The 15,991-nt window shown below is 42.8% G+C and overlaps 1 protein-coding gene across 1 annotated transcript in view; it reads right to left on the bottom strand.

The window, feature by feature from the left end:
* SLC15A1 (solute carrier family 15 member 1) overlaps nucleotides 1–15,991 on the bottom strand; it is a 110,602-nt gene that overhangs the window by 52,282 nt on the left and 42,329 nt on the right. Inside the window, exon 16 of the mRNA XM_069758001.1 lies at nucleotides 857–988. Coding sequence (XP_069614102.1) covers nucleotides 857–988 — 132 coding nt within the window. The remainder of the gene's footprint in view (nucleotides 1–856; nucleotides 989–15,991) is intronic.

The following is a 15,991-nucleotide window of genomic DNA, read 5'->3' as shown; positions in this document are numbered from 1 at the left end:
TTGGGTATTTCTTTGATTGTGTTTTTTCTGCGGTTTGTTCAGGTATTTGGTGGTGCGGGGGCTCTGCTGTCATTTTGTGAAAGCCCAGAGCCCCTGCACGTACGGCACATGGTTTACTGTGCGGTGGACTTCGTGAAAATGGATGCCGGTGGCGGCGCATGCGCAGATGGACATCTCGGCACCAAGATCTCGGGAGATGAGAGCTCAGTGCTGAGATCTCATCTCCAGAGATCTTAGTGCCGAGATCTCTATCTGGGCATGCGCCACGCCCGCAGCAGCCATTTTCCTGGAGTCCACCGCATAGTAAACCATGTAAGTGCAGAGGCTTTGGGCTTTCACAAAATGTCGTCAGAGCCCCCGCACTACTGAACACCCGCAGCAACACACACCCAAACACCCCCTCATCCCAGCCTCCGGCCTGCAGCAACGCTCCACTCTTGCCTCCTCCAGCAGCGACCCTGGGACCCCTCGTCACCAATAAGATGCATGGATTATAAGAAGCACCATCATATTATTAAAAAAAAGTTTTTTTTTCCTATTTTTCTCCTCAAAATTTGTGATGCGTTTTATAGTTTGGTGCATCTTATAATCCGCAAAATGTGGTATATTTGTTCATCCTGAGCAGTATTCTCCAAGCTGTGCTGCTCAGGCTGTTACAAAACTAAACCTCTAATGCCCTGACTGACAGACTGCATTATAATGGGTAATAGTTTTGCAAGAACTATAGCTTAGGGAACATTGATCAAGATGGTTATTGTGTAAAACTTTATTTACTAGAGAGAAACTCATTTTATATTAAATTGTCTCATACCAGTGAATCACTAAAAAAGCCAAATGAGTAGGAATCTTGTATTACCTGGAAAGAAGGCACTGAAATGGGACCAGGTGAACGCACATTTTCTGTAAAAGAAAAAGTGACGTTCTCTGTACCTAAGTTTACGACTTTAACTTGTAATTGATTGCCCATTGGGAATTTTGGCAGAGTTTTCTGTAGGACAAATAGAAAATAAGGGATACAGTTAAAGAAATATTTATACAGAATATTAATTCATGTAAATAATATTAGATTGACACAAGTTATCAACTAAAGTTTTGTTCACAATGGTGTTATATAACTTCCATTTTTCTATACCATATATGTGACTATGAGGCTCAGTTCATACGAGTGTATAAAAAATTTTCACCAGAAATTTTTTTTTAGTTTTCATCTGTATTGTCATCCGTATGCAATATGTATGGCACTCATTTCACACATCAGTAATGAAAAAAATTGACAAGACCAGAAACAGTTACAAATGTTAGTAATAACAATATAGCCATAAAACTCAGATGCCATCTGCTATAAGGAAACCAAGTTTTTTTAGCATCCATGGACTAGGAAAACCAAAAATACGGTCATGTGTATGAAGCCTTGGATGAAGCTTGTATCAATAGCTCAAGATAATTTCTATTGCTGGAGAAAGTTTCCTACAATTAGCAGTGTAAAGTTTCAAAAAAGCAATGCCTAAGGCTGTTTTCACATTTGCGGTCAGGAGGGCTGCGGATGGCAGCGAAATTCCTCCCTTCTTCCTCCTTGAAGCCCTGCCTACTTCTCCATGCATCCTGCATTGCCCCGTGTACCTATCTTTAACATTGGGTACACAGGGACGAGCGTTGTATGCAGATGCAGAAAAAAACAGAAAAAAATATATACACAGCCAAGGAAAACATCCTGTATTAGTGGCTATGTTCAAATTCATATATACAGTTTCAATGGGGAGTATAGGATGTGGGAATAAGGAATAAAGAATAAGAACCAGTCAGGTAGGTGCTTATTCGTTATTCCCACATCCTATACTCCCCATTGAAACTGTATATACTGGCTGTGTATATATTTTTCAGTTTTTTTCTGTTTAGCCTAACATGATAGTTTTGCTTTCTTATTTTGTTTTTTTTATATGATGTCATGTAATTGTAAATATATTTGTATATTCAGTACGCTGATGAAGGTCATGGTATGACCGAAACGTTTGACAGAAGTACTACAACTGAACTACATTAAATCTTTTAATCTATAATACTAAAGCTGAGTGCCAAGTTTTTTGTATTACAGAGTTAATGTTTGGAACTAACCCATAGTGGGGGGGGCTTAGCATTAACCCCTTAGTGACCAGGCCAAATTTGTTAAATCTGACCAGAGTCATTTTATGTGGTAATAACTCTGCAAAGCTTCAACATAGCCCATTGATTTGTAGATTGTTTTTTCGGAACACATTATACAGTTATATGAAAAAGTTTGGGCACCCCTATTAATCTTAAGCTTAATGTTTTATAAAAATTGTTTTTTTTGCAACAGCTATTTCAGTTTCATATATCTAATAACTGTTGAACACAGTAATGTTTCTGCCTTGAAATGAGGTTTATTGTACTAACAGAAAATGTGCAATCTGCATGCACACAAAATTTGACAGGTGCATAAGTATGGACACCTCACCAGAAAAGTGGCATTAATATTTAGTAGATCCTCCTTTTGCAAAAATAACAGCCTCTAGTCGCTTCCTGTAGCTTTTAATGAGTTCCTGGATCCTGGATGAAGGTATTTTTGACCATTCCTCTTTACAAAACAATTCCAGTTCGGTTAAGTTTGATGGTTGCCGAGCATGGACAGCCCTCTTCAAATGATCCCACAGATGTTCATTGATATTCAGGTCTGGGGACTGGGATGGCCATTCCAGAACAGTGTAATTGTTCCTCTGCATAAATGCCTGAGTAGTTTTGGAGTGGTTTTTTGGATCATTGTCTTGCTGAAAGATCCATCCCCTGCGTAACTTCAACTTTGTCACTGATTCATGAACATTATTGTCAAGAATCTGCTGATACTGAGAGTAATCCATGAGTCCCTCAACTTTAACAAGATTCCCGGTGCCGTCATTGGCCACACAGCCCCAAAGCATGATGGAACCTCCACCAAATTTTACTGTGGATAGCAAGTGTTTTTCTTGGAATGCTGTGTTTTTTGTCCGCCATGCATAACGCCTTTTTGTATGACCAAACAACTCAATCTTGGTTTCATCAGTCCACAGGACCTTCTTCCAAAAAGAAATTGGCTTCTCCAAATGTGCTTTTGCATACCTCAGCCGACTCTCTTTGTGGCATGCTTGCAGAAACGGCTTCTTTTGCATCACTCTCCCATACAGCTTCTCCTTGTGCAAAGTGCGTTGTATAGTTGACCGATGCACAGTGACACCATCTGCAGCAAGTTGATGCTGCAGCTCTCTGGAGGTGGTCTGAGGATTGTCCTTGACTGATCTCACCATTCTTCTTCTCTGCCTTTCTGATGTTTTTCTTGGCCTGCCACTTCTGGCCTTAACAAGAACTGTACCTGTGTTCTTCCATTTCCTTACTATGTTCCTCACAGTGGAAATTGACAGGTTAAATTTCTGAGACAGCTTTTTGTATCCTTCCCCTGAACAACTATGTTGCATAATCTTTGTTTTCAGATCATTTGACAGTTCTTTTGAGGAGCCCATGACGCCACTCTTAAGAGGAGATTCAAACAGGAGAACAACTTGCAAGTGGCCACTTTATGTAGCTTTTCTCATGATTACGTACACCTGGCTATGAAGTTCAAAGCTCAATGAGGTTAGAAAACCAAAAAAGTGCTTTAGTAAGTCAGTAAAAAGTAGGTAGGAGTATTTATAACAAGAAAATGATAAGGGTGCCCATACTTATGCACCTGTCAAATTGTGTTTGAATGCAGATTGCGCATTTTCTGTTAGTACAATAAACCTCATTTCAAGGCAGAAACATTACTATGTCCAATAGTTATTAGGTACAGTGGGGCCAAAAAGTATTTAGTCAGTCAGCAATAGTGCAAGTTCCACCACTTAAAAAGATGAGAGGCGTCTGTAATTTACATCATAGGTAGACCTCAACTATGGGAGACAAACTGAGAAAAAAAAATCCAGAAAATCACATTTTCTGTTTTTTTTTATCATTTTATTTGCATATTATGGTGGAAAATAAGTATTTGGTCAGAAACAAACAATCAAGATTTCTGGCTCTCACAGACCTGTAACTTCTTCTTTAAGATTCTCCTCTTTCCTCCACTCATTACCTGTAGTAATGGCACCTGTTTAAACTTGTTATCAGTATAAAAAGACACCTGTGCACACCCTCAAACAGTCTGACTCCAAACTCCACTATGGTGAAGACCAAAGAGCTGTCAAAGGACACCAGAAACAAAATTGTAGCCCTGCACCAGGCTGGGAAGACTGAATCTGCAATAGCCAACCAGCTTGGAGTGAAAAAATCAACAGTGGCAGCAATAATTAGAAAATGGAAGACATACAAGACCACTGATAATCTCCCTCGATCTGGGGCTCCACGTAAAATCCCACCCCGTGGGGTCAGAATGATCACAAGAACGGTGAGCAAAAATCCCAGAACCACGCGGGGGGACCTAGTGAATGAACTGCAGAGAGCTGGGACCAATGTAACAAGGCCTACCATAAGTAACACACTACGCCACCATGGACTCAGATCCTGCAGTGCCAGACGTGTCCCACTGCTTAAGCCAGTACATGTCTGAGCCCGTCTGAAGTTTGCTGGAGAGCATTTGGATGATACAGAGGAGTTTTGGGAGAATGTCCTATGGTCTGATGAAACCAAACTGGAACTGTTTGGTAGAAACACAACTTGCCGTGTTTGGAGGAAAAAGAATACTGAGTTGCATCCATCAAACACCATACCTACTGTAAAGCATGGTGGTGGAAACATCATGCTTTGGGGCTGTTTCTCTGCAAAGGGGCCAGGACGACTGATCCGGGTACATGAAAGAATGAATGGGGCTATGTATCGTGAGATTTTGAGTGCAAACCTCCTTCAATCAGCAAGGGCATTGAAGATGAAACGTGGCTGGGTCTTTCAACATGATAATGATCCAAAGCACACCGCCAGGGCAACGAAGGAGTGGCTTCGTAAGAAGCATTTCAAGGTCCTGGAGTGACCTAGCCAGTCTCCAGATCTCAACCCTATAGAAAACCTTTGGAGGGAGTTGAAAGTCCGTGTTGCCAAGCGAAAAGCCAAAAACATCACTGCTCTAGAGGAGATCTGCATGGAGGAATGGGCCAACATACCAACAACAGTGTGTGGCAACCTTGTGAAGACTTACAGAAAACGTTTGACCTCTGTCATTGCTAACAAAGGATATATTACAAAGTATTGAGATGAAATTTTGTTTCTGACCAAATACTTATTTTCCACCATAATATGCAAATAAAATGTTAAAAAAACAGACAATGTGATTTTCTGGATTTTTTTTTCTCAGTTTGTCTCCCATAGTTGAGGTCTACCTATGATGTAAATTACAGACGCCTCTCATCTTTTTAAGTGGGGGAACTTGCACTATTGCTGACTGACTAAATACTTTTTTGCCCCACTTTATATGAAACTGAAATAGCTGTTGCAAAAAAACCTATTTTTATAAAACATTAAGCTTAACCCCTTAAGCCCCAAGGGTGGTTTGCACGTTAATGACCGGGCCAATTTTTACAATTCTGACCACGGATCTTGGCGATTCTGACATTGTTTTCTCGTGACATGTTGTACTTCATGATAGTGGTAAAATTTCTTAGATATAACTTGTGTTTATTTGTGAAAAAAACAGAAATTTGGCGAAAATTTAGAAAATGTTGCAATTTTCCAACTTTGAATTTTTATGCCCTTAAATCACAGAGATATGTCACACAAAATACTTAATAAGTAACTTTTGCCACATGTCTACTTTACATCAGCACAATTTTGGAACCAAAATTTTTTTTTGTTAGGGAGTTATAAGGGTTAAACGTTGACCAGCAATTTCTCGTTTTTACAACACCAATATTTTTTAGGGACCACATCACATTTGAAGTCATTTTGAGGGGTCTATTGTTATGATTAGGTAATTCAGTACCACAATGGACATAGAAGTCAGAGCACATACAGTGACCTGACAATAACCCAAAAACATAGAACGAGCTCTGAGACGTGGGAACTCTGCTGACCGCAATCCCTAATCCTCTCCAACCACACTAGAGGCAGCCGTGGATTGCGCCTAACGCTCCCTATGCAACTCGGCACAGCCTGAGAAACTAGCTAGCCTGAAGATAGAAAATAAGCCTACCTTGCCTCAGAGAAATACCCCAAAGGAAAAGGCAGCCCCCCACATATAATGACTGTGAGTTAAGATGAAAAGACAAACGTAGAGATGAAATAGATTTAGCAAAGTGAGGCCCGACTTTCTGAACAGAGCGAGAATAGGAAAGGTAACTTTGCGGTCAACACAAAACCCTACAAACAACCACGCAAAGGGGGCAAAAAGACCCTCCGTACCGACTAACGGCACGGAGGTACACCCTCTGCGTCCCAGAGCTTCCAGCAAGCAAGAAAAACAAAATAAACAAGCTGGACAGAAAAAACAGCAAACAAAAATAACACAAGAGCAACTTAGCTATGCAGAGCAGCAGGCCACAGGAACGATCCAGGAGGAAGCAAGTCCAATACTAGAACATTGACTGGAGGCCAGGATCAAAGCACTAGGTGGAGTTAAATAGAGCAGCACCTAACGACTTCACCACATCACCTGAGGAAGGAAACTCAGAAGCCGCAGTACCACTTTCCTCCACCAACGGAAGCTCATAGAGAGAATCAGCCGAAGTACCACTTGTGATCACAGGAGGGAGCTCTGCCACAGAATTCACAACAGTCTATATGATAGAAAATACCCAAGTGTGACACCATTCTAAAAACTGCACCCCTCAAGGTGCTCAAAACCACATTCAAGAAGTTTATTAACCCTTCAGGTGTTTCACAGGAATTTTTGGAATGTTTAAAAAAAATTAACATTTAACTTTTTTTAACAAAAAATTTACTTCAGCTCCAATTTGTTTTATTTTCCCAAGGGTAAGAGAAGAAATTGGACCCGAAAAAGTTGTTGTGCCATTTGTTCTGAGTAAGCCGATACCCCACATGTGGGGGTAAACCACTGTTTGGGTGCATGGCAGAGCTCGGAAGGGAAGGAGCGCTGTTTGACTTTTCAATGCAAAATTGACTGGAATTGAGATGGGACGCCATGTTGCGTTTGGAGAGCCCCTGATGTGCCTAAACATTGAAACCCCCCACAAGTGACACCATTTTGGAAAGTAGACCCCCTAAGGAACTTATCTAGATGTGTGGTGAGCACTTTAACCCACCAAGTGCTTCACAGAAGTTTATAATGCAGAGCCGTAAAAATAAAAAATCATATTTTTTCACAAATATGATCTTTTCACCCCCAATGTTTTATTTTCCCAAGGGTAAGAGAAGAAATTGGACCCCAAAAGTTGTTGTGCCATTTTTTCTGAGTACGTCGATACCCCACATGTGGGGGTAAACCACTGTTTCGGCGCATGGCAGAGCTCGGAAGGGAAGGAGCGCTTTTTGACTTTTCAATGCAAAATTGACTGGAATTGAGATGGGACAAGTGACTCCATTTTGGAAAGTAGACCCCCTAAGGATCTTATCTAGCTGTGTTTTGACAGCTTTGAACCCCCCTAAGTGTTTCACTACAGTTTATAATGCAGAGCCGTGAAAATAATTTTTTTTTTCACAAAAATTATTTTTTTAGCCCCCAGTTTTGTATTTTCCCAAGGGTAACAGGAGAAATTCGACCCCAAAAGTTGTTATCCAATTTGTCCTGAGTACTCTGATACCCCATATGTGGGGGGAACCACCGTTTGTGCGCATGGCAGAGCTCGGAAGGGAAGGAGCGCCATTTGGAATGCAGACTTAGATGGATTGGTCTGCAAGCGTCACGTTGCATTTTCAAATCCCCTGATGCACATAAACAGTAGAAACCCCCCAGAAGTGACACCATTTTGGAAACTAGACCCCCAAAGGAACTTATCTAGATGTGTTTTGACAGCTTTGAACCCCCAAGTGTTTCACTACAGTTTATAACGCAGAGTCGTGAAAATAAAAATTAATTTTTTTCCCACAAAAATGTTTTTTAGCCCCCAAAATTTTTATTTTCCCAAGGGTAACAAGAGAAATTGGACCCCAATAGTTGTTTTCCAATTTGTCCTGAGTATGCTGATACCCTATATGTTGGGGTAAACCCCTGTTTGGGCGCACGGGAGAGGTCGGAAAGGAAGGAGCACTGTTTTATTTTTTCAACGCAGAATTGGCTGGAATTGAGCCCTGATGTGCCTAAACAGTGGAAACCCCCAATTCTAACTGAAACCCTATCCCAAATACACCCCTAACCCTAATCCCAACCATAACCCTAACCACAATCCTAATCCTGACACACCCCTAACCCTAATCCCAACCATAAATGTATTCCAAACCCTAACCCTAACCCTAACTTTAGCCCCAACCCTAACTTTAGCCCCAACCCTAACTTTAGCCCCAACCCTAACCCTAGCCCCAACCCTAACCCTAACTTTAGCCCCAACCCTAACTCTAACTTTAGCCCCAACCCTAACTTTAGCCCCAACCCTAACTCTAACTTTAGCCCCACTCCTAACCCTAACTTTAGCCCCAACCCTAACTCTAACTTTAGCCCCAACCCTAACTTTAGCCCCAACCCTAACTCTAACTTTAGCCCCAACCCTAACTCTAACTTTAGCCCCAACCCTAACTTTAGCCCTAGCTCTAACTCTAACTTTAGCCCCAACCCTAGCCCCAACCCTAACCCTAACCCTAGCCTTAATGGGAAAATGGAAATAAATATATATATATTTTTTTATGTTTTTTATGTTTCCTGTTGTGAATTCTGTGGCTGAATTCACTCCTGTGGTCACAAGTGGTACTGCAGCTTCTGAGCTTCCTCCCTCAGGTGTTCTGGTGAGCTCGTTAACTGTTTAATTACTTAACTCCGCCTGATGCTGCTATCCTTGCTCCTTGTCAATGTTTCAGTGTTGGATCTGAGCTTCTCCTGATTGTTCCTGTGACCTGCTGCTCTGTATAGCTAAGTGCTTTTTGCTTTTTTGTTGCTTTTTTTCTGTCCAGCTTGTCTTTTGTTTTGCTGGAAGCTCTGAGACGCAAAGGATGTACCGCCGTGCCGTTAGTTCGGCACGGTGGGTTTTTTTTGCCCCCTTTGCGTGGTTTTGCTTTAGGGTTTTTTGTAGACTGCAAAGTTCGCTTTACTGTCCTCGCTCTGTCCTAGAATATCGGGCCCCACTTTGCTGAATCTATTTCATCCCTACGTTTTGTCTTTTCATCTTACTCACAGTCATTATATGTGGGGGGCTGCCTTTTCCTTTGGGGAATTTCTCTGGGGCAAGTCAGGCCAATTTTTCTATCTTCAGGCTAGCTAGTTTCTTAGGCTGTGCCGAGTTGCCTAGGTAGTTGTTAGGCGCAATCCACAGCCACTTTTAGTTGTGTTTAGGATAGGATCAGGTGTGCAGTCTACAGAGTTTCCACGTCTCAGAGCTCGTTCTTGTATTTTTGGGTATTTGTCAGATCACTGTGTGCGCTCTGATCGCTAAGCACACTGTGTTTCTGGATTGCCTTCATAACACCTGTCATTAGCAAACATAACAGTACAAGGAGCCTAACTAATGATTCTCAATAGAGGGAAAGAAAAAGTTCTGACATCATTTTTTTTTTTTTCTGCTCTGTGTTCACTTTTTTTTTTCCCCTAGACATTTGGGTGATTCTGGACACAGGTGTGGACATGGATATTCAGGGTCTGTGCTCTTCAATGGATAATCTCGTTATAAATGTACAAAAAATTCAAGATACTATTGATCAGAAATCTATGTTAGAACCAAGAATTCCTATTCCTAATTTGTTTTTTGGAGATAGAACTAAGTTTCTAAGTTTCAAAAATAATTGTAAGCTATTTCTGGCCTTGAAACCTCATTCTTCTGGTAATCCTATTCAACAGGTTTTGATTATTATTTCTTTTTTGCGCGGCGACCCTCAAGACTGGGCATTTTCTCTTGCGCCAGGAGACCCTGCATTGAGTAGTGTCGATGCGTTTTTCCTGGCGCTCGGATTGCTGTACGATGAGCCTAATTCAGTGGATCAGGCTGAGAAAAATTTGCTGGCTTTGTGCCAGGGTCAGGATGATATAGAAGTATATTGTCAGAAATTTAGGAAATGGTCAGTACTCACTCAGTGGAATGCATCTGCGCTGGCAGCTTTGTTCAGAAAGGGTCTCTCTGAGGCTCTTAAGGATGTCATGGTGGGATTTCCTATGCCTGCTGGTTTGAATGAGTCTTTGTCTTTGGCCATTCAGATCGGTCGACGCTTGCGCGAGCGTAAATCTGTGCACCATTTGGCGGTGCTGCCTGAGGTTAAACCTGAGCCTATGCAGTGCGATAGGACTATGACTAGAGTTGAACGGCAGGAATACAGATGTCTGAATGGTCTGTGTTTCTACTGTGGTGATTCCACTCATGCTATTTCTGATTGTCCTAAGCGCACTAAGCGGTCCGCTAGGTCTGCCGTCATTGGTACTGTACAGTCCAAATTCCTTCTGTCCATTACCTTGATATGCTCTTTGTCGTCGTTTTCTGTCATGGCGTTTGTGGATTCGGGCGCTGCCCTGAATCTGATGGATTTGGATTATGCTAAACGTTGTGGGTTTTTCTTGGAGCCTTTGCGGTGTCCTATTCCATTGAGAGGAATTGATGCTACACCTTTGGCCAAGAATAAACCTCAATACTGGGCCCAGCTGACCATGTGCATGGCTCCTGCACATCAGGAAGTTATTCGCTTTCTGGTGTTGCATAATCTGCATGATGTGGTCGTGTTGGGGTTGCCATGGCTACAAACCCATAATCCAGTATTGGATTGGAATTCCATGTCGGTATCCAGCTGGGGTTGTCAGGGGGTACATGGTGATGTTCCATTTTTGTCGATTTCGTCATCCACCCCTTCTGAGGTCCCAGAGTTCTTGTCTGATTATCAGGATGTATTTGAAGAGCCCAAGTCCGATGCTCTACCTCCGCATAGGGATTGTGATTGTGCTATCAATTTGATTCCTGGTAGTAAATTCCCTAAAGGTCGATTATTTAATTTATCCGTGCCCGAACACGCCGCTATGCGCAGTTATGTGAAGGAATCCCTGGAGAAGGGACATATTCGCCCATCGTCATCACCACTGGGAGCAGGGTTCTTCTTTGTAGCCAAGAAGGATGGTTCGCTGAGACCGTGTATTGATTACCGCCTTCTTAATAAGATCACTGTTAAATTTCAGTATCCCTTGCCATTGTTATCTGACTTGTCTGCTCGGATTAAGGGGGCTAGTTGGTTCACTAAGATAGATCTTCGTGGTGCGTATAATCTGGTGAGAATCAGGCAAGGAGATGAATGGAAAACTGCATTCAATACGCCCGAGGGTCATTTTGAGTATCTAGTGATGCCGTTCGGACTTGCCAATGCTCCATCTGTGTTTCAGTCTTTTATGCATGACATCTTCCGTGAGTATCTGGATAAATTCCTGATTGTTTACTTGGATGACATTTTGATCTTCTCAGATGATTGGGAGTCTCATGTGAAGCAGGTCAGAATGGTTTTTCAGGTCCTGCGTGCTAACTCTTTGTTTGTGAAGGGATCAGAGTGTCTCTTCGGTGTGCAGAAAGTTTCATTTTTGGGGTTCATCTTTACCCCTTCTACTATCGAGATGGATCCAGTTAAGGTCCAAGCCATCCAGGATTGGATTCAGCCGACATCTCTGAAAAGTCTGCAAAAGTTCCTGGGCTTTGCTAATTTTTATCGTCGCTTCATCTGTAATTTTTCTAGCATTGCCAAACCATTGACCGATTTGACCAAGAAGGGTGCTGATTTGGTTAATTGGTCTTCTGCTGCTGTGGAAGCTTTTCAGGAGTTGAAGCGTCGTTTTTGTTCTGCCCCTGTGTTGTGTCAGCCAGATGTTTCTCTTCCGTTCCAGGTCGAGGTTGATGCTTCTGAGATTGGAGCAGGGGCGGTTTTGTCACAGAGAGGTTCTGATTGCTCAGTGATGAAACCATGTGCTTTCTTTTCCAGGAAGTTTTCGCCCGCTGAGCGTAATTATGATGTGGGCAATCGAGAGTTGCTGGCCATGAAGTGGGCATTCGAGGAGTGGCGTCATTGGCTTGAAGGAGGTAAGCATCGCGTGGTGGTATTGACTGATCATAAGAACTTGACTTATCTCGAGTCTGCCAAGCGCTTGAATCCTAGACAGGCCCGTTGGTCGTTATTTTTTGCCCGCTTCGACTTTGTGATTTCGTACCTTCCGGGCTCTAAAAATGTGAAGGCGGATGCTCTGTCTAGGAGTTTTGTGCCCGACTCTCCGGGTTTATCTGAGCCAGCGGGTATCCTCAAGGAAGGAGTCATTGTGTCTGCCATCTCCCCTGATTTGCGGCGGGTGCTGCAAAAATTTCAGGCGAATAAACCTGATCGTTGTCCAGCAGAGAAACTGTTCGTCCCTGATAGGTGGACTAATAAACTTATCTCTGAACTTCATTGTTCGGTGTTGGCTGGTCATCCTGGAATCTTTGGTACCAGAGAGTTAGTGGCTAGATCCTTCTGGTGGCCATCTCTGTCACGGGATGTACGTACTTTTGTGCAGTCCTGTGGGATTTGTGCTAGGGCTAAGCCCTGCTGTTCTCGTGCCAGTGGGTTGCTTTTGCCCTTGCCGGTCCCAAAGAGGCCTTGGACACATATTTCGATGGATTTCATTTCTGACCTTCCCGTTTCTCAAAAGATGTCAGTCATTTGGGTGGTCTGTGATCGCTTTTCTAAAATGGTCCATCTGGTGCCCTTGGCTAAATTGCCTTCCTCCTCTGATTTGGTACCTTTGTTCTTTCAGCATGTGGTTCGGTTGCATGGCATTCCTGAGAATATTGTTTCTGACAGAGGTTCCCAGTTTGTTTCAAGGTTTTGGCGAGCCTTTTGTGGTAGGATGGGCATTGACCTATCCTTTTCCTCGGCTTTCCATCCTCAGACTAATGGCCAGACCGAACGAACCAATCAGACCTTGGAAACATATCTGAGATGTTTTGTTTCTGCAGACCAGGATGATTGGGTGTCCTTTTTGCCGTTGGCTGAGTTCGCCCTTAATAATCGGGCCAGCTCGGCTACCTTGGTTTCTCCATTTTTTTGCAATTCTGGGTTCCATCCTCGTTTCTCTTCAGGACAGGTTGAGTCTTCGGACTGTCCTGGTGTGGATTCTGTGGTGGATAGGTTGCAGCAGATCTGGACTCAGGTAGTGGACAATTTGATCTTGTCCCAGGAGAAAGCTCAACTTTTCGCTAATCGCAGACGCTGTGTGGGTCCCCGACTTCGTGTTGGGGATCTGGTTTGGTTATCTTCTCGTCATATTCCTATGAAGGTTTCCTCTCCTAAATTTAAACCTCGTTTTATTGGTCCGTATAGGATTTCTGAGGTTCTCAATCCTGTGTCTTTTCGTTTGACCCTCCCAGACTCCTTTTCCATACATAATGTATTCCATAGGCCGTTGTTGCGGAGATACGTGGCACCTATGGTTCCATCTGTTGAGCCTCCTGCCCCGGTTTTGGTGGAGGGGGAATTGGAGTATATTGTGGAGAAGATTTTGGATTCTCGTGTTTCTAGACGGAAACTCCAGTATCTGGTTAAATGGAAGGGTTATGCTCAGGAAGATAATTCCTGGGTTTTTGCCTCTGATGTTCATGCTTCCGATCTTGTTCGTGCCTTTCATGCGGCTCATCCTGGTCGGCCTGGGGGCTCTGGTGAGGGTTCGGTGACCCCTCCTCAAGGGGGGGGTACTGTTGTGAATTCTGTGGCTGAATTCACTCCTGTGGTCACAAGTGGTACTGCAGCTTCTGAGCTTCCTCCCTCAGGTGTTCTGGTGAGCTCGTTAACTGTTTCATTACTTAACTCCGCCTGATGCTGCTATCCTTGCTCCTTGTCAATGTTTCAGTGTTGGATCTGAGCTTCTCCTGATTGTTCCTGTGACCTGCTGCTCTGTATAGCTAAGTGCTTTTTGCTTTTTTGTTGCTTTTTTTCTGTCCAGCTTGTCTTTTGTTTTGCTGGAAGCTCTGAGACGCAAAGGGTGTACCGCCGTGCCGTTAGTTCGGCACGGTGGTTTTTTTTTGCCCCCTTTGCGTGGTTTTGCTTTAGGGTTTTTTGTAGACTGCAAAGTTCGCTTTACTGTCCTCGCTCTGTCCTAGAATATCGGGCCCCACTTTGCTGAATCTATTTCATCCCTACGTTTTGTCTTTTCATCTTACTCACAGTCATTATATGTGGGGGGCTGCCTTTTCCTTTGGGGAATTTCTCTGGGGCAAGTCAGGCCTATTTTTCTATCTTCAGGCTAGCTAGTTTCTTAGGCTGTGCCGAGTTGCCTAGGTAGTTGTTAGGCGCAATCCACAGCCGCTTTTAGTTGTGTTTAGGATAGGATCAGGTGTGCAGTCTACAGAGTTTCCACGTCTCAGAGCTCGTTCTTGTATTTTTGGGTATCTGTCAGATCACTGTGTGCGCTCTGATCGCTAAGCACACTGTGTTTCTGGATTGCCTTCATAACACCTGTCATTAGCAAACATAACAGTTTCCCTAACTAAGGGGGTAATGAAGGGAGGTTTGATTTACTTTTATAGTGGGTTTTCTAGCGGATTTGTATGATTGGCAGCCGTCACACACTAAAAGACGCTTTTTATTGTAAAAAATATTTTTTGCGTTACCACATTTTGAGACCTATAATTTTTCCATATTTTGGTCCACAGAATCATGTTAGGTCTTGTTTTTTGCGGGACGAGTTGATGTTTTTACTGGTAACATTTTCGGGCACGTGACATTTTCTGATCGCTTTTTATTCTGATTTTTGTGAGGCAAAATGACCAAAAACCAGCTATTCATGAATTTCTTTGGGGGGGGAGGCGTTTATACCGTTCCGCGTTTTGTAAAATGGATAAAGCAGTTTTATTCTTCGGGTCAGTATGATTACAGTGATACCTCATTTACATAATTTTTTTATGTTTTGGCGCTTTTTATATGATAAAAACTATTTTATAGAAAAAAAAAATATTTTTGCATCGCTTTACTCTGAGGACTGTAACTTTTTTTTTTGCTGATGATGCTGTATGGCTGCTCGTTTTTTTGCGAGACAAGATGAGCGGTACCATGGTTATTTATATCCTTTTTTTTGATCGCGTGCTATTCCACTTTTTGTTCGGCGGTATGATAATAAAGTGTTGGTTTTTTGCCTCGTTTTTTTTTTTAAACGGTGTTCACTGAAGGGGTTAACTAGTGGGACAGTTTTATAGGTCGGGTCGTTACGGACGCGGCGATACTAAATGTGTGTACTTTTATTGTTTTTTTTATTCTTTAGATAAAAAAATGTATTTATGGGAACAATATATTTTTTTTTCTTTATTTAGGGATTTTTTTTTTTTTTTTTACACATCTAAAATTTTTTTTTTTACTTTGTCCCAGTGGGGACATCACTGTATTGTGACAGATCGCTGATCTGACACTTTGCAGAGCACTGTTTCAAATCAGCGATTTGGCGTGCCCTGCTCCCTGGTTACCAGAGCCTGCTCTCGACCCGGAAGCAGTCCCTGCAGGACCCGGAAGTAGCCCCGTGGCCATTTTGGATCTGGGGCCTGCAGGGACGAGACACTCGGTACAAGGGGAGTACATCGCCTCGTACCGATCGTCTCAGGGAAGCCTGCAGGGAGCCCCCTCCCTGTGCGATGCTTCCCTATACCGCCGGCACACTGCGATGATGTTTGATTGCGGTGTCGGGGGTTAATGTGCCGGAAGCGGTCCATCACAGGGGGAGCACGGCCGATCGCGTATGACGTACGTCATATGGGATTAAGATTAATAGGGGTTCCCAAACTTTTTCATATAACTGTACTTTATGATAATGGTAAATTTATGTCGATATGTTTTGTGTTTATGTTCAAAAAAATTTAAAATGGCTATCGGATCTCTATACACTGCTACTGCGTGGTGGGCACCATTTTCAAATTGCCTTTTTGTTTTCCTCGCTCAATTAAATAAGCAAAAGGGATGAAGC

Source organism: Ranitomeya imitator, chromosome 3, assembly GCF_032444005.1.
Source record: "Ranitomeya imitator isolate aRanImi1 chromosome 3, aRanImi1.pri, whole genome shotgun sequence".
Lineage (NCBI taxonomy): Eukaryota > Metazoa > Chordata > Amphibia > Anura > Dendrobatidae > Ranitomeya > Ranitomeya imitator.
This window is presented reverse-complemented; position numbering and strand designations above follow the sequence as displayed.